Below are 19,159 nucleotides of genomic sequence, written 5' to 3'. Positions count from 1 at the left end.
GCAAATATCAGGGCCCCGTCGACCACAGCGGGGTCAGACTAGTAGAGTGAGTGGGCGCTGACCTGCGCTTCTCTAAATATTGCGCTATATACCTATGGTGGAGAGCTGGGTTTTGTCATTTAAAGGGATACTTCCCATTTAGTAGAGGGTCCACTGCAACCAAATATTAGACTCTGCGGTATTAAATTCTTGTGCCGCGCCGTCGGATACAGCCAGTGGCAAGTATTGCAACGTAGGAAAGTATAGTTGGAAGGTAGGGAATGTTCTAGGCGAATATATAAACTTGCATATATTGTTAAGCAGATCTCTTAGATCTGATGAAGCCGGTATACTTACAATGAAAAGACAATCCACATTAGAATCGCTGTTGTTCACACATGGTGTTGTGGATTTCATTGCGGATTTCACCCTTCTCCATTTCTAAGCGTTGAGTCGGGTGAAATCCAAAATGAAAACCCACTTCGTGCTTTCATTTTAATGGAAAGGTTAAAAGGGATTTTGAAAAAAACCCATTTGTTTGTATTGTACTGGAAATGGATGAAGATTCCACATCGTGTGAACTGGGGCCTAACACTTATTGAATTTTTTTCTGCCTGATATTAAAATGGGCATTTTTTCCCCCCGTTCAGGACTATAATAGTAAGTACACCTGTCTCATCCGGTTTTCAGAGATTGGTCTAATAACGTAATATCGCTTCTGGTGACAGATCCGTTTTGTACGCTATAGCACTCAGGAATTTGGCGTTGTAAGCCAATCTCGTAATGTCGGTGACACCGCGCAACCGCGTGACCTTTTCTTGCGCAATTCTTGTATGTAGGTGACTTGTAGGGATGTGTACAACGCGGCCGCCTGTGAATGTCCTATAATAACCCTCCACTCCGTTGAACGCTAGTAACCTTGAGAGACAAGGCTGGTTCCTCCTCAGTCGGTGGCCAGCCTGTGCTGCTGCTTCCATCTTTCGCTGATTGGCCCTCCACAGTCACCTCATCTCACAGCTCTGATTCAGTCTCCTTTCCCCATCAACTCCATCCACAAGAGGTGGAGCCGCTTCATGAAGAGGAGGGTGTGGGAAAATGAAAAAAAAAAAAAAAAAAAAGCAATAGTCAAATGCCCAGGACTCCTCCACACAGACCTGCAGTTACTACAGGTGGAGCAGCATTTAGTGAAGCATCTCTTAGGTGTCAGCAAAGGGCAAACTCGGGGAGCCCGGCTCTTCCCTGCATCTCCAGCGTGTGCCCATGGAGTGCACTTTTGAAGGTACAAAATAGTCTAGAAAGTCTTACATTTAAAAAAAAATAAATAAGAAAAAAAAATTAGCCATACCATAATATGTAAAAATATATATCATTTTGCTTATACAAACATGTCAATGAGGTAACGATTTATTATTATACTATATCTTAGGATGTGCTTTATGCTTATTATAGAGTCATTTATACTCCATTTTATTCCTAGGCTACTTTATATAACATATACATGGATGGAAATATTATATGTGTCATCAACGTACATAGTTCTGACCTGGATACAAGGACTTGGCTACAGTGGGTGCAGAGGTAGTAGTCACATATGGTCACCGGCTACATTGGATGCAGAGATAGTAGTCACACATGGTCACCGGCTATATTGGATGCAGAAATAGTAGTCACACATGGTCACCGGCTACAGTGGGTGCAGAGATAGTAGTCACACATGGTCACCGGCTACAGTGGATGCAGAGATAGTAGTCACACATGGTCACCGGCTACAGTGGGTGCAGAGATAGTAGTCACACATGGTCACCGGCTACAGTGGGTGCAGAGATAGTAGTCACATATGGTCACCGGCTACAGTGGGTGCAGAGATAGTAGTCACATATGGTCACCGGCTACAGTGGGTGCAGAGGTAGTAGTCACATATGGTCACCGGCTACATTGGATGCAGAGATAGTAGTCACATATGGTCACCGGCTACAGTGGGTGCAGAGGTAGTAGTCACATATGGTCACCGGCTACATTGGATGCAGAGATAGTAGTCACATATGGTCACCGGCTACATTGGATGCAGAGATAGTAGTCACATATGGTCACCGGCTATATTGGATGCAGAGATAGTAGTCACACATGGTCACCGGCTACAGTGGGTGCAGAGATAGTAGTCACATATGGTCACCGGCTATATTGGATGCAGAGGTAGTAGTCACACATGGTCACCGGCTACAGTGGGTGCAGAGATAGTAGTCACATATGGTCACCGGCTACATTGGATGCAGAGATAGTAGTCACATATGGTCACCGGCTACATTGGATGCAGAGATAGTAGTCACATATGGTCACCGGCTATATTGGATGCAGAGATAGTAGTCACACATGGTCACCGGCTACAGTGGGTGCAGAGATAGTAGTCACATATGGTCACCGGCTATATTGGATGCAGAGGTAGTAGTCACACATGGTCACCGGCTATATTGGATGCAGAGATAGTAGTCACACATGGTCACCGGCTACAGTGGGTGCAGAGATAGTAGTCGCACATGGTCACCGGCTACAGTGGATGTAGAGATAGTAGTCACACATGGTCACCGGCTACAGTGGGTGCAGAGATAGTAGTCGCACATGGTCACCGGCTATATTGGATGCAGAAATAGTAGTCGCACATGGTCACCGGCTATATTGGATGCAGAGGTAGTAGTCGCACATGGTCACCGGCTACAGTGGATGTAGAGATAGTAGTCACACATGGTCACCGGCTATATTGGATGCAGAAATAGTAGTCGCACATGGTCACTGGCTACAGTGGGTGCAGAGATAGTAGTCGCACATGGTCACCGGCTACAGTGGGTGCAGAGATAGTAGTTGCACATGAGCACCGGCTAGAGTGGGTGCAGAGGTAGTAGTCACATATGGTCACCGGCTACAGTGGATGCAGAGATAGTAGTCACACATGGTCACCGGCTATATTGGATGCAGAAATAGTAGTCACACATGGTCACCGGCTACAGTGGGTGCAGAGATAGTAGTCGCACATGGTCACCGGCTATATTGGATGCAGAGATAGTAGTCGCACATGGTCACCGGCTACAGTGGATGCAGAGGTAGTAGTCGCACATGGTCACCGGCTACAGTGGATGTAGAGATAGTAGTCACACATGGTCACCGGCTATATTGGATGCAGAAATAGTAGTCACACATGGTCACTGGCTACAGTGGATGCAGAGATAGTAGTCACACATGGTCACTGGCTACAGTGGGTGCAGAGATAGTAGTCACACATGGTCACCGGCTAGAGTGGGTGCAGAGGTAGTAGTCACATATGGTCACCGGCTACAGTGGATGCAGAGATAGTAGTCACACATGGTCACTGGCTACAGTGGGTGCTGAGGTAGTAGTCACACATGGTCACCGGCTACAGTGAATGCAGAGATGATAGTCACACATGGTCACCGGCTACAGTGGGTGCAGAGGTAGTAGTCACACATGGTCACCGGCTACAGTGGGTGCTGAGGTAGTAGTCACACATGGTCACCGGCTACAGTGGGTGCAGAGATAGTAGTCACACATGATTACCGGCTACAGTAGGTGCAGAGATAGTAGTCACACATGATTACCGGCTACAGTAGGTGCAGAGGTAGTAGTCCCACATGGTCACCGGCTACAGTGGGTGCAGAGGTAGTAGTCACACATGGTCACCGGCTACAGTGGGTGCAGAGGTAGTAGTCCCACATGGTCACCGGCTACAGTGGGTGCAGAGGTAGTAGTCACACATGGTCACCGGCTACAGTGGGTGCAGAGGTAGTAGTCACACATGGTCACCGGCTACAGTGGGTGCAGAGGTAGTAGTCGCACCGAATCCCCGCCTGCAGTGGGTGCTGAGGTAGTAAGTCGCACCCAAACCCCGGCTTCAGTGGGTGCAGAGTACTTGTACCCAATATTGCCTCATGGTAGTTGGGGTTCCTCCTACAGATTTTTCTATAGAGCCCCAGAACTTCAGGGCTCTGCCTCTTCCTGGATATATGAGATTTTATTGACTTGATCCTTTTGTAAAATATATTTTGGCCTCAACGTATGATAAGTAATCTATTCACATTTTATAATCCCCTCTTCCTCTCTGGAGAAACGCAGTCCTTCTCCTGACAATAACACCACAAACAGACAGAAAGGTTAATTTGTTTGTTTTCATAGCAACCAATCAGATTCCAGTTCTCATTTTCAAATTGCTTGTTTGGAAATGAAAGCTGTGATCTGATTGGTTGCTATGGGTAGCTACTCTGGTAGTCTGGTTTGGGTTTTGACACAAGGCCGCAATGTATTATTATAGTGATATTATGGGTGTAACGTCTTTTAATTTGGCATTTGGTTGCCCAGAATTACTACTTTCCTCTTATTTCAGGATAGGGAATGACATAGACAGTAGATATCAGTGGATCCTGTCTAAACCAATAGGGTCCAATACCCCTGATGTTTCTCATCAGGCGAAACAAAGGTCTGACAGTTGTTGCAGGATCCTTGTTGTTTTTGGGTGGGTGGGAGGTCACATATTTTTATGATAAGCGGTGCCAGAGATGTTTGTGACTTGCTCATCTTCCATTTATTAATATAACATGAATGCAAGGCACGCAAACCTCCATCTTTATGGTAGAATAGGTCAGATGGTCATGTCCGTGACCAGGATGTGGCCACATGGCCAGTGCTCTTCCTATCCTACTATATGGAATCTGCCGTCAATTCATGCATGTCTGTTTTTCTCTCTAGATATGCTACAGCTCATCCACAATCAAGACAATGACTTCTCCGGGTTTTTTGATAGCCCCTTTGGGTCGGTCAGTACTGATAGCCAGGCCGGTGCCCCTAATGTGGACCTTGCTGGAGGCGCAGCACTCAGCTCCCTGGAGGGATTACTGGCGGCGCCCACAAACTCAACCCCCATGAAATTGTTCCCTCATTCAGTACCCAGTTTCCAAAGTCCGTGTAGTGCGCCCCTACCGCAGGACAATCTCGCACAGCAGCTGAATCTTGGGGTACAGAGTTTGGCGAAGGACGAGCCCATGCAGACCTGCCCCTCTACGCCTCGCTCTCAGAGCAAAGTGCAAGCGGCAACGGTGCCACAGCCAATGCAGGGTATGACATTCGGGAAGAGCTTGGTGCAACCTCAGTATAACACCCAGCCGGTGACTGGATACGCAGGTAATCATGGCTATAGCCAGCTGCAGGAAAAAATGAGATCAATGTGGCTTTCTCCATAATTGATAAAGCTTTTAATTTTGCAGCAGCGCAAAGTGCTCCGTCTCAGCCGCTGCTGCAGAACACCCCGGGCCAGTCGCTCCAGAACAGCTTGGGCCAGCCGCTGCAGAACAACTCGGGCCAGCCGCGGCAGAACACCTTGGGCGAGCCACTGCAGAACACCTTGGGCCAGCCGCTCCAGAACACCTCGGGCCAGCCGCTGCAGAACAACTCGGGCCAGCCGCTACAGAACACCTTGGGCCAGCTGCTACAGAACACCTTGGGCCAGCCACTGCAGAACACCTCTGGCCAGCCGCTTCAAAACACCTCTGGCCAGCCGCTGCAGAACACCTTGGGCCAGCCGCTGCAGAACACCTCGGGCCAGTCGCTGCAGAACACCTTGGGCCAGCCGCTCCAGAACTCCTCGGGCCAGTCGCTGCAGACCGTTGCCAGTCAATCCTTGCAAAGTGTTGTAAGCCAGCCTTTTCAGACTGTGGTGACCCAGGCCCCGGTCCTGCCGACTGTGGCAGCCCAACCACTGCAGACGCACTGTATGCCCCATATCACGCAGCCCCTCACCATCCACACCCAGAGTCTATCTCCCCAATTCCTGACCACCACCGCCAGTACGGCTTCCATAACCTCACAAATCCAGCAGGTTCCAGTAAGTGAGTCTTCTCATCCCCCCATTCTCCCATTCACGGTGGTCCGACAGTGCATATTATTACTAATATGACTTCTTTTGACAGGTTCTCCTTCAGCCTCATTTTATCAAAGCTGAGTCTCTGCTGCTTACTGCTGTGAAGACAGACACAACGGGGATGAAATCCACACCGACCAGCACCACCATACAGACCACCCCACTGCAAATGCCGGTGCGTGGCTCAGTCCCCCCAGAGTCCCTGTCTGCATGTAAAAACATCCACTCAAACAAAATCCATGTAGACTAACACAGTGAAAACTAGCCTGGGAGGAGGGGGATGCAGCTGAAGGTACAGCTGTAAGGATGGAGAAAAACTTAAGAAAAAGTATTTTTTTGTTGCTTTTTAGCACTTCTTTAAATGTGTACTCTGGGAATAAAATAAAAAAATACATAATTATAAATATATTAGCAGATCACATTTGTTTTGTTTAGGAAAACCAGGCAAAGACCAAGTTCACACGTTCAGTATTTTACATTAGTATTTGCAAACCAAAACCGGAGGAGGAACATTCAGAGGAAACTGATAACACATCACCACTTCTGCATTTATCACCCACTCTTGGGTTTGGATTACAAATACTGATGCAAAATACTGACCAAATACTGAATGTGTGAACGTGGCCTTAGATTGTTCGGACCGGATCCTGTGAGCACTGCGGCTGTAACCCATACCTGTCACGGCATATCGCATGTTCTACAGGTCACACCAACTCTAGGGTATGTTCACACTTAGCTCTTTTTATGCGGGTTTTTTTTTTTGACTGCATGAAAAACGCAGAAGAAATCTCCCCCTTTTATTTTTTTTTTACACATATTTGTTCTTATTTATGCATATTTTTGGTCATGTTCCTACGTGCTGCTTTTTTCCCCACTGCGTTTTTCTGCAAGTGTTCGCACCAAAATCTGCAATAACAATCTGCTCTGATTATTGCCTATTTGCTTTGCTTTTTTATGTGTTTGTGCTAGTGATGCAAATTTGACACCGTATTTTTTGTTGTTTTTTTTTTTAATGTGGAAACAATGGGATTTTGCACTTAAAAACACAGCTGAGTTTTTTACATGCTTTTTTTTTAGGCTCCTCATAGAAGCCTATAAGGAAAAATGCACAATTCTGTGGCGTTTTTCAACTAATAATGGGCATGAAAAATGCATAAAAAATGTTATATGTGAACACGCCATTGCTGCTGATCCCTCCGTGTCACCCGTTTACAGTGCACGGACCCACATACAGCAGCCTATATCTCTGCTCCATATTACACTGGGTGGGAGAGGAGCTAGGGGTAGCTGTATGTAAATTAGGAGATGGGACTGGGGTACGCAAGACCCTCATTTATTTATTGATGCTTTCCTTACTTTAGGCTCTGGTGAGCGGTGGGACCATTCTAGCCACCGTGCCGGTGATGATGGACACCGACAAGCTGCCGATCAACCGTTTAAATGCCAACGGCAGGATGGCCATGCTGAACGGCAAGGGGGAGAAACGTACCGCGCACAATGCCATTGAAAAGCGCTACAGGTCTTCCATCAACGACAAAATCCTCGAACTCAAAGATCTTGTGTCAGGAACAGAGGCGAAGGTACATGACAACCCCCCAAAAAAATTCAGTTTGGTTGTTCTGGACTTTAAGTTTTGGAGTTTTTCACTTTTTGCCTTTTCATGTTACAGCTGAATAAGTCTGCAATTTTGAAGAAGGCCATCGACTACATTCGTTATCTGCAGCAAAGCAACGTAAAGCTGAAGCAGGAGAACATGATGCTGAAAATGGCCGCACAGAAAAACAGTAAGGAAGACTTCATTTTATATCACAGTCCGTTATTATGGATGGTTCGTACGTAGGGGGCAGCCATTTAATTATTTTTTAATGGGTGTGTTCACAAATCTGAGGAGGGGGATGCAGCTGCAGTTCCTTTGTGGCACAGCGTGCTATGAGAGGGGAGGAAGGGAGGCTCTTCATTGGTTTTACCGCAACGGCAATTAACTATGAAACCATTCTTGCTCAATTGCAGATACTTTAAAAGATCTTGTTGCCGGCACTGGGGTTAATATTGGTGGAATGAAAGCGGAAATGATGGACGTCCTAACACCACCTCCGTCAGACGTAGGGTCCCCATCGCACACCGGCAGCCCCCTGTCTCAGTGTAACAGTGACTCGGAGCCAGACAGTCCATTCTGCGATGAAGCCAAGGTGATTGCCCGAGTTCCCCAAAATAATAATAGGGGTGGAAGGGTAGATCTGATGTTTGGGGTGTAACTGTATGGGGTACACCTGACATCATCTCATCGGTGCATTATACATAATAATAATAATAATTTTTATTTATATAGCGCCAACATATTCCGCAGCGCTTTACAACTTATAGAGGGGACTTGTACAGACAATAGACATTACAGCATAACAGAAATCACAGTTCGAAACAGATACCAGGAGGAATGAGGGCCCTGCTGCTCGCAAGCTTACAAACTATGAGGAAAAGGGGGGACACGAGAGGTGGATGGTAATAATTGCTTTAGTTATTTGGACCAGCCATAGTGTAAGGCTCGGGTGTTCATGTAAAGCTGCATGAACCAGTTGACAGCCTAAGTATGTAGCCGTACAGACACAGAGGGTTATTAACTGCATAAAGTGTATGAGAACATGTTGCAAGGAACCTGATTTTTTTTTTTGAATGGGCCACAGAGGGATGGTTAGGTTAATGCATTGAGGCGGTAGGCCAGTCAGAACAAATGAGTTTTTAGGGCACGCTTAAAACTGTGGGGATTGGGGATTAATCGTATTAGCCTAGGTAGTGCATTCCAAAGAATCGGCGCAGCACGTGTAAAGTCTTGGAGACGGGAGTGGGAGGTTCTGATTATTGAGGATGCTAACCTGAGGTCATTAGTGGAGCGGAGGGCACGGGTAGGGTGGTAGACTGAGACCAGAGAGGAGATGTAGGGTGGTGCTGAGCCATGGAGTGCTTTGTGGATGAGGGTAGTAGTTTTGTACTGGATTCTGAAGTGGATGGGTAGCCAGTGTAATGACTGGCACAAGGTAGAAGCATCGGTGTAACGGTTGGTGAGGAATATGATCCTGGCAGCAGCATTCAGGACAGATTGGAGCGGGGAGAGTTTGGCAAGAGGGAGGCCGATTAGTAGAGAGTTACAATAGTCCAGACGGGAATGAATAAGTGAAACAGTAAGAGTTTTTGCAGAGCCGAAAGTAAGAAAAGGGCGAATTCTAGAAATGTTTTTGAGATGCAGATAAGAAGAGCGAGCCAGTGATCGGATGTGGGGGATGAATGAAAGCTCGGAATCAAGGATGACCCCAAGGCAGCGGGCATGTTGCTTTGGAGTAATGGTGGAACCACACACGGAGATGGCAATGTCAGGCAAAGGTAGGTTAGTAGAGGGAGAGAACAAGAGGAGTTCAGTTTTTGACAGGTTCAGTTTCAGATAGAGGGAGGACATGATGTTAGAGACAGCGGTAAGACAATCACTGTTTTTTTCTAAAAAGGTCGAAGTGAAAGCAGGAGAAGAAGTGTATAATTGGGTGTCGTCAGCATAGAGATGGTACTGGAAACCAAATCTACTGATTGTTTGTCCATTGCATTCTTCAGGTACAAGTCAAGGAAGAGATGCCCTCTCCTCCCGGTACCGGCATGCTGGACCGCTCCCGTATGGCTCTCTGCGTCTTCGTCTTCCTCTGCCTCTCCTTCAATCCCTTGTCCTTCTTGATGGGAGGATCCAGCAATTCGGAGGCCTCTGGAAGTCCCACTTATCATGGTGGTGGAAGAAGTATGTTGGGAGTAAGCGCAGGTAAGTTCTGAAGAGTTTGGCGCTCGGCCGCGATAACCGCCGCGGGATGGTCGATTACTCTGTATGTGATTTATTTGCTCTGCTCGCAGAGACGTCCTCATGGTTGAGCTGGTTTAACCCTTCTGCTCTCCTCTGGCCAATAAACCTCATCATTGTCCTGGCCGTGTTCATCCGACTTTTCATCTACGGCGAGCCCGTCACCCGTCTGCACTCCGACTCTTCGGTCATGTTCTGGTGTCATCGGAAACAAGCTGACGTCGATCTGTCTCGGGTACGAGGAACCTGGCTTAAAAATCTGCAGGTTTTCTTATCGAATCCGTTTCCAACCATGATCATTTTCCAGATCTCTGCTTTCTGTTAGTGAATGGAAAAGCCTAAGCAGATCATGTCATGACTGACTCATTACTGGAGGAGGCTTGTATTCATTGACAGCAAGCAGAAATATTACAAAAATAAACAGGAATTTCCATGCTGAAAAGAAAAAAACATTTTTTGGTTTCTCTTTCTTCCAGGGTGACTTTGCTCAGGCCTCGCTCCATCTGTGGAAAGCCCTAAAAGCTCTAGGGAGACCCCTCCCCACCTCCAACTTCGATCTTGTCTGCAGCCTCACATGGAGCATCATCCGCTACGTATTGCAGCGACTTTGGGTGGGCCGCTGGCTGGCAGGACGGGCTGGGGGCTTCCGCAGAGACCATCAGTTAAAAGATGACGTACGTAAAAGCTGCAGGGAGGCCGCCCTTGTGTACCATCGCTTGCACCAGCTGCACATGACAGGTATATGGGGTGGTCTACATGGGTGCATGGCTATTAATGGGGGTCATGTTCAATCATCCTGTGTTTTTTAAAAGGGAAGCATGCGGGTGGTCACCTCTCGGCGATCAATATGGCCCTCAGCGCTGTCAATCTAGCGGACTGTGCAGGGAACACCCTCTCGGTGGCGACGCTGGCAGAAATCTACGTGGGCGCCGCCTTGAGAGTAAAAGCAAGTCTGCACCGGCGCTTCCATTTCTTAGCGGTAAGGGGGTCAAAATCATATAGGGGTACATACTTGTCCGGTGCATTGCTGTCCACTGGGGTCTAATCATGTCTCCCCGTCTCTTCCCAGCGCTTCTTCCTCTGCAGTGCCCGCCAGGTGTGCTTGGCGCAGAGCGTGAGCATCCCGCCCGCCATGCAGTGGCTGTGCCATCCTCTAGGACATCGCTTTTTTGTAGATGGAGACTGGAGTGTCAGGAGCTCCCCGCGGGACACGACGTACAGCACAGCGGGCAGTGCCGGTGCGCTCCTTTACATTTCCCGTTAGCTATAAATCGATGACTGTCTGCAACCCCATTTTTAAGATCAGAGATAGTAAATTTAACAAGCCTTCGCACATCTTAGTAGGACTATGCAGTGAGTTTTATTCACTGCCTGCAAGCAGAGGTCTGGTGAGGGATTGATAGGCTATGGGATGCAGTACTAGAAAGACCCCTGGTTCAGAAGCGAGGCGTGCATGCTTGCTGATGCTTTTCCTGAAGCAGCGGGATACTTTTAGCCTTGTTTTTGGGGAGGATTTGCTCTAATTTGTGTTTTTTTTAAATTTTTTTATTGGTGCTGGCAGTGGACCCTCTCGCTCAGGTGACTCAGGCTTTCCGTGAACATCTCCTGGAGAAAGCGCTGTATTGCGTAGCCCAGCCGGAACAAAGCAAACCGCTGACGGAAGGCGAGGGGTGAGTCCATTGCACTGCTCCAAAAAGTGCCAAACTAAAGATGAATCAGTGCGGAAGGATAAGGAGAGAGGAATTGTCTGTGACCACCGTTCTCTTTTTGGGTGGTTATCTTGTTGTTCCTCTCATGTTGTTACTTTTATTTGCACCAAAGCAGGTAAAATCGATTAATAATCGCTTGGGCTGCACCTCTATAAATATATCCTTTGCAAAGTTATGACTTTTACCTTATTTTGTTTCCTCTTCCCCAAGTACCGTGCTGCAGTGCTGTTCATGCTCCTTTAGAAGCTGCCTCTAACTGCTGCTCAGCAAGATACATACACTTCATTCACACAGTCGCTGTACGGTACTTTCCTTCTCTCAGTACAGGGATTGGGTCGAAGGGAATTTCGGAGAGGAAAAGTCTTGTACCACAACTGTTTGTATTGAGTGGTCGGATCTTGCTGAGCAGCAGCTAAAAGCAGCTTCTAAAGGAGCATTAACCGGTTATTGATACAACACTGCAATTTGTTTTTTGGGAGAAAATGAAGCGAAATAAGATGATGAGGCATACTAGAAAAATTAATTTGATATATATATATACATATACTACTGTTTGAATCTCGCTGAGCAGCAGTTGAAAGCAATTTTTAAAGCATTGCTTGGGTATTGAAAATGAAGCAAAATAAGGTAATGAAGTATTTTGCAAACATTCATTACTATGCAAAGGCTGATCAATTCTATAATTGTGTTCCGTAGCTCCTTAAGTGTTTTTTATTTTTATTTCCTGCATTGTATATGTCCTCCATTGTCATATTTCTTATACATAGCCACTTACATCGGTTTTACTTCCCATCTTTGCAGCGAGTTCTCAGATGCACTGGAATATCTCCAGCTTCTGAATGGTTGCTCAGATGCCGCGGCCGTCACCAATCACACCTTCTCCATCAGTTCCAGTATGGCCGCTGTCACAGGTGAGCTCAGCGCACATACGATAACGGTTCGGTAAGGCTGCGTTCACATGTTGCAGCAAAAAAACACACACTCGATTTACTGCAATTGTGGCAAAAAAATGCACCACGGATGCAACGTGTGAACGCAGCCTAAAGATGAGTTCAAACTAAGCGGTCAAATTGCTTAATAAGAGAAGCTGACAGAATCGTGTGCTGCCATACTTATGTATTTCAGTGTATTGTACCAGGAATCGTCAAGTTACAAATTCAAGTCTCCTTATGGGACTAGAAAAAAAGGGCAAAAATCTAAAAAAAAAATAACACAAAACATAAGTTTGATATTACCCTACTTTCCAATTTGTCGCTTAAATTGTCGCATAGAATTTAATATTTTTTTTAATGACCATTATTTTCCGGCACAGGGACAGATCCAGTGGCTAAGTGGTGGGCTTCCATAATTATCGTGGCTATTAACTGGCTGCAAGGAGATGACGAGGCAGCGCAGAGGTTGTACCCAGTGGTGGAGTACATCCCGAAACCACTTCATAGCTCAGAGTGAGTGTTAGAGGTTAAAGCCCAAATATTCCCTATAGATTTGTGTTGTCCACGATGACGCGCGTCGGGGTCTTGCTCTCCATCACACATGTCTGCTTTCCTCTATAGGAACATGTTGCCCAGAGCTGCGCTGTACACGTTCAGGGCGGTGCGGACCCTGTTTGGCAAGCAGGACAGCACGCAGGTCAGCCTGGGCCAGTGTGAGAAGGCCAGCGGCTACCTCCGAGACAGCCTGAACGCCAGTCCTTCCAGCAACGCCAATGTGGATAAGGTGAGCGGGCGAAACCTTCACAGATGCACGACTCCGAGCGGGTGCAGGGGCCGTCCATCGCTGTGGCTGTGGTGCATTGTAGTTGCATTGCATTTTCTATGCTCTATGTGCAATGTATCTGCAGTGCAATACAGAGGCAGCGTCTGACCTCCGACCCCTGAACCCTCAACCCTGACTGTGACTGACCGCGCCGGTGATGTAAGTGGTCGCTACCGAGCCTGGGATGTAAGTGGTCACTACCGAGCTTGGGATAAGTACACACATACATCATGGGGAATATATATACAGTACAGACCAAAAGTTTGGACACACCTTCTCATTTAAAGATTTTTCTGTATTTTCATGACTATGAAAATTGTACATTCACACTGAAGGCATCAAAACTATGAATTAACACATCTGGAATTATATACTTACCAAGAAAGTGTGAAACAACTGAAATTATGTCTTATATTCTAGGTTCTTCAAAGTAGCCACCTTTTGCATTGATGACTGCTTTGCACACTCTTGGCATTCTCTTGATGAGCTTCAAGAGGTAGTCACCGGGAATGGTCTTCCAACAATCTTGAAGGAGTTCCCAGAGATGCTTAGCACTTGTTGGCCCTTTTGCCTTCACTCTGCGGTCCAGCTCACCCCAAACCATCTCGATTGGGTTCAGGTCTGGTGACTGTGGAGGCCAGGTCATCTGGCGTAGCACCCCATCACTCTCCTTCTTGGTCAAATAGCCCTTACACAGCCTGGAGGTGTGTTTGGGGTCATTGTCCTGTTGAAAAATAAATGATGGTCCAACTAAACGCAAACCGGATGGAGTAGCATGCCGCTGCAAGGTGCTGTGGTAGCCATGCTGGTTCAGTATGCCTTCAGTTTTGAATAAATCCCCAACAGTGTCACCAGCAAAGCACCCCCACACCATCACACCTCCTCCTCCATGCTTCACGGTGGGAACCAGGCATGTAGAGTCCATCCGTTCACCTTTTCTGCGTCACACAAAGACACGGTGGTTGGGACCAAAGATCTCAAATTTGGACTCATTAGACCAAAGCACAGATTTCCACTGGTCTAATGTTCATTCCTTGTGTTCTTCAGCCCAAACAAGTCTCTTCTGCTTGTTGCTTGTCCTTAGCAGTGGTTTCCTAGCAGCTATTTTACCATGAAGGCCTGCTGCACAAAGTCTCCTTTTAACAGTTGTTGTAGAGATGTGTCTGCTGCTAGAACTCTGTGTGGCATTGACCTGGTCTCTAATCTGAGCTGCTGTTAACCTGCGATTTCTGAGGCTGGTGACTCAGATAAACTTATCCTCAGAAGCAGAGGTGACTCTTGTTCTTCCTTTCCTGGGGCGGTCCTCATGTGAGACAGTTTCTTTGTAGCGCTTGATGGTTTTTGCCACTGCACTTGGGGACACTTTCAAAGTTTTCCCAATTTTTTGGACTGACTGACCTTCATTTCTTAAAGTAATGATGGCCACTCGTTTTTCTTTACTTAGCTGCTTTTTTCTTGCCATAATACAAATTCTAACAGTCTATTCAGTAGGACTATCAGCTGTGTATCCACCAGACTTCTGCTCAACACAACTGATGGTCCCAACCCCATTTATAAGGCAAGAAATCCCACTTATTAAACTGACAGGGCACACCTGTGAAGTGAAGACCATTCCCGGTGACTACCTCTTGAAGCTCATCAAGAGAATGCCAAGAGTGTGCAAAGCAGTCATCAAAGCAAAAGGTGGCTACTTTGAAGAACCTAGAATATAAGACATAATTTCAGTTGTTTCACACTTTTTTGTTAAGTATACCCTATGTTCCAAATTATTATGCAAATTACATTTTTGTCTGATTTTCCTAAATGGTTGGTGCAAATGACAGTCAGTCTAATAAAAGTCATCATCACCCGTTAGATTATACATCGAATTTTATTGAAGAAACCTCCCAATGATAACAGTATAATCTCCAAAATGAATAAAACCCCACAATGCGCTGTTCCAAATTATTAGGCACAGTAGAATTCCTAAACATTTGATATGTTTTAAAGAACTGAAAATGCTCATTTGTGGAATTTGCAGCATTAGGAGGTCACATTCACTGAACAAAAAAGCTATTTAACTCCAACACATCCTAACAGGCCAAGTTACATATTAACATAGGAACCTTCTTTGATGTCACCTTCACAATTCTTGCATCCATTGAACTTGTGAGTTTTTGGAGAGTTTCTGCTTGTATTTCTTCCCTCCCAGAGCTGCTGTTTTGATGTGAACGGCCTCCCACCCTCATAGATCTTTTGCTTGATGATCCTCTAAAGGTTCTCTATAGGGTTGAGGTCAGGAGAAGGTGGTGGCCACACCATGAGTTTATCTCCTTTTATGCCCATAGCAGCCAATGACTCAGAGGTATTCTTTGCAGCATGAGATGGGGCATTGTCAGCATGAAGATGATTTTGCTCCTGAAGGCACGTTTCTGCATTTTATACCATGGAAGAAAGTTGTCAGTCAGAAACTCTATATACTTTGCAGAGGTCATTTTCACACCTTCAGGAACCGTAGAGGGCCCTACCAGCTGTTTCCCCATGATTCCAGCCCAAAACATGACTCCTCCACCTCCTCCCTGACGTTGCAGCCTTGTTGGGACATGGTGGCCATCCACCAACCATCCACTACTCCATCCATCTGGGCCATCCAGGGTTGCTCAACACTCATCAGTAAACAAGACTGATTGGAAATTAGTCTTCATGTATGTGTGGGCCCACTGCAACCGGTTCTGCTTGTGAACACTATTTAGGGGTGGCCGAATAGTAGGTTTATGCACCACAGCAAGCCTTTGAAGGAGCCTACACCTTGAGGTTCGAGGGACTCCAGAGGCACCAGCAGCTTCAAATATCTGTTTGCTGCTTTGTAATGGCTTTTTAGCAGCTGCTCTCTTAATCCGATGAACTTGCCTGGCAGAAACCTTCCTCATTATGCCTTTATCAGCACAAACACATTTGTGCTCAGATACAGCCACAAATCTCTTAACAGTACGATGATCACGCTTAAGTTTTCGGGAAATTTCTAATGTTTTCATCCCTTCACCAAGGCATTGCACTATTTGATGCTTTTCAGCAGCAGAGAGATCCTTTTTCTTTCCCATGTTACTTGAAAACTGTGACCTGCTTAATAATGTGGAACATCATTTTTAAGTAGTTTTCCTTTAATTAGAATCACCTGGAAAACCAATTATCACATGTGTTTAAGATTGATTTCAGTGATCCATTGAGCCCTGAGACACAATACCATCCACGAGTTTATTTTAAAAACAAAACAATTAAATCTTTATGACACTTAAATCCAATTTGCATAATAATTTGGAACACAGTGTATGCCGCATTACCGCCATATAGACTGTACTTATATACCGCATTACCGCCATATAGACTGTACTTATATACCGCATTTCCGCCATATAGACTGTACTTACATACCGCATTACCGCCATATAGACTGTACTTACATACCGCATTACCGCCATATAGACTGTACTTACATACCGCATTACCGCCATATAGACTGTACTTACATACCGCATTACCGCCATATAGACTGTACTTATATACCGCATTTCCGCCATATAGACAGTACTTATATACCGCATTACCGCCATATAGACTGTACTTATATACCGCATTACCGCCATATAGACGGTACTTATATACCGCATTTCCGCCATATAGACTGTACTTATATATCGCATTACCGCCATATAGACTGTACTTATATACCGCATTTCCGCCATATAGACTGTACTTATATACCGCATTACCGCCATATAGACTGTACTTATATACCGCATTACCGCCATATAGACTGTACTTATATACCGCATTACCGCCATATAGACGGTACTTATATACTGCATTTCCGCCATATAGACTGTACTTATATATCGCATTACCGCCATATAGACTGTACTTATATACCGCATTACCGCCATATAGACTGTACTTATATACCGCATTACCGCCATATAGACTGTACTTATATACCGCATTACCACCATATAGATTGTACTTCTATACTACGTGCCGCTATCCACCCACTCTCTGATGCTGCCTCCCTGGTCCCCAGTACTCCTTGGCAGACGGGTGATTGCTGGGTCGCTCTCTGGCGGTTTTTTCTTACAGACCTGGTTTCCCTCTTTCTCTCCGCAGGCGGTGCAGTTCCTCATGTGCGACCTTCTCCTGGTGACCAGGACCAATATCTGGCAGCAGCAGCAACAGCTACAGAGCTCTACGGGGCAGCAGCCGGGTCACACACACCCCGCGTCCCCCCAGGAGCTCAGGGGGTTCCAGCTGGATCTGAGCAGTTTACGAAGATTAGCACAATCCTTCCGGCCCGCCATGCGCAGGGTGAGTGCCCCGTGATCAGCGCCATCATTGGTCCCGTTCACTGTCCTGGGAGACGTCTCTTAAATCTTAGCTCTCCTTAGGTCTTTCTTCATGAAGCCACAGCTCGGCTCATGGCGGGCGCCAGTCCAACCAGGACACATCAGCTGCTGGACCGGAGCCTTCGTAGGAGGGTAGCTCCATCCAGTAAAGAAGGTAGGTCATCCTCTTTATGTGGACCCTAAGCTTGTGGCATCGGGGGCAGCAGCGGCATCTCCATTGGTTGAGAGCCATGCCACGCTGATGCCACCGGAGCGCTACTGTATAAAAAAGTGGTGCAATCTATGACAACCATTCAGATATTTGATTGCCTATTGACGCCTGATTGGTTGATGTAAGCCCCTTTATGTTTTAGTTGCGCCATTATTTTTTATACTTCCTCCTGATTAACCCTTCCTGACTTGACCAATGATAAGCTGTGCCACGGACCCATGTACTGAAAGGGTTAATGAGAAGGACCCTAAAGATGCATGATAACAGAGAGGCAATGCAGATCAATTATCTCTTTGGAAATGGAAATATTTAAAGGGGAAGAGGTTTTTTTTGGAGGGAGTAGGGGGTCTTAAATGTTTCCTAGCGGAGGATAATCTGTGCAGTAACCCTGCTTGATGACTCGTAGTGCATGGGCATTAACCCGAAAAACTAATGGTGGTGGGCTGCTGCTCATTGTGGAGATGGTGGCAGCCATATTTTTAAAGAGCGCTGAACCCACTAATATGCCAGTAAATGAATCTATAATTAAAGCATGGATGCAATCAGTACTGTGGAACTAATTCATTGATCCGCGATGCTTTGTAGCAAGACTCGGTACTGGAACGTCTCTACATCTCTGAACTCGGACACTTCCGCTCCACCCGCCATTACCCTGTAGAATTGATGTCGGCAGTTTGACCGAAATGTAAACGGACAGGGATTTCACTGGGAAAATTGAAAGGTTGTGAACCACCTCCCATCAGACATGCACACTCACCTCGGCCGAGCGTGCATAGAGGAGAGAAAGCAGCTGCCAGACTCCTCAGCTTATCTCCAAGGAGAACAAAAGAATCGGACATGCTGAAAGCAAAGCTGCCTGATCCTTCTCTATCCCTCTCCGAAATAGCTGGGTCTAGCTGACATTAGAAGGGGTATTTCCATCTCGTAAATTAATTTATTGATCGGAGGGAGATTCATGCTGCCTAAATAACGGGCTCCATTATTGCTTTCACTCCCAGTGCTCAGAGGAAACATCCTTTGAAAAAATGGGTGAGGACCATCTTGTGTCTCAGGTGACTAATCTATGGCAGGTCCCCATCGGCTTTTCCCCTCTTCGCTACCCCAGACTGGCGTCTCTCCCTATCAGCCTAGAGTCGCGAGACAGGAAAAAGTTCTCCTGACAAAGGACGTACTGATCGGTGTACGGAGCCAGCTCCGATCAATGCTGTGAACCCACTAAATGCTGCTGTCAAGCTCAAGTCGTGCCATCGTCTCCCCTCTCTGAGGCAATGGCTGTCTGAGAACTGCTGAAAGGCTCCCGTCACTGCGATCTTGGTACTTCTGTGAAATTCAGCTACAGGCCTGGCTTCATAGCAGATCATGGTGGTATTGTGGTATGTT

General features: G+C 46.4%; 1 protein-coding gene across 3 annotated transcripts in view; it reads left to right on the top strand.

Moving 5' to 3' along the window:
- SREBF1 (sterol regulatory element binding transcription factor 1) overlaps positions 1-19,159 on the top strand; it is a 28,087-nt gene that overhangs the window by 2,289 nt on the left and 6,639 nt on the right. For 2 of the 3 annotated variants that reach the window (XM_077274325.1, XM_077274328.1), the window contains exons 2-18: positions 4,732-5,163; positions 5,247-5,863; positions 5,949-6,074; positions 7,261-7,479; positions 7,569-7,683; positions 7,910-8,088; positions 9,497-9,695; positions 9,785-9,966; positions 10,208-10,469; positions 10,544-10,710; positions 10,801-10,969; positions 11,293-11,401; positions 12,242-12,351; positions 12,753-12,885; positions 12,994-13,156; positions 17,333-17,530; positions 17,611-17,722. In XM_077274325.1, coding sequence (XP_077130440.1) covers positions 4,732-5,163; positions 5,247-5,863; positions 5,949-6,074; positions 7,261-7,479; positions 7,569-7,683; positions 7,910-8,088; positions 9,497-9,695; positions 9,785-9,966; positions 10,208-10,469; positions 10,544-10,710; positions 10,801-10,969; positions 11,293-11,401; positions 12,242-12,351; positions 12,753-12,885; positions 12,994-13,156; positions 17,333-17,530; positions 17,611-17,722 — 3,492 coding nt within the window. Of the gene's footprint in view, positions 1-1,104; positions 1,259-4,731; positions 5,164-5,246; positions 5,864-5,948; positions 6,075-7,260; positions 7,480-7,568; positions 7,684-7,909; positions 8,089-9,496; positions 9,696-9,784; positions 9,967-10,207; positions 10,470-10,543; positions 10,711-10,800; positions 10,970-11,292; positions 11,402-12,241; positions 12,352-12,752; positions 12,886-12,993; positions 13,157-17,332; positions 17,531-17,610; positions 17,723-19,159 lie in introns of those variants that run through there. The other variant, XM_077274326.1, reaches the window with a different exon arrangement.

This window comes from Ranitomeya variabilis, chromosome 7, assembly GCF_051348905.1.
Source record: "Ranitomeya variabilis isolate aRanVar5 chromosome 7, aRanVar5.hap1, whole genome shotgun sequence".
Taxonomy (NCBI): Eukaryota; Metazoa; Chordata; class Amphibia; order Anura; family Dendrobatidae; genus Ranitomeya; species Ranitomeya variabilis.
This window is presented reverse-complemented; position numbering and strand designations above follow the sequence as displayed.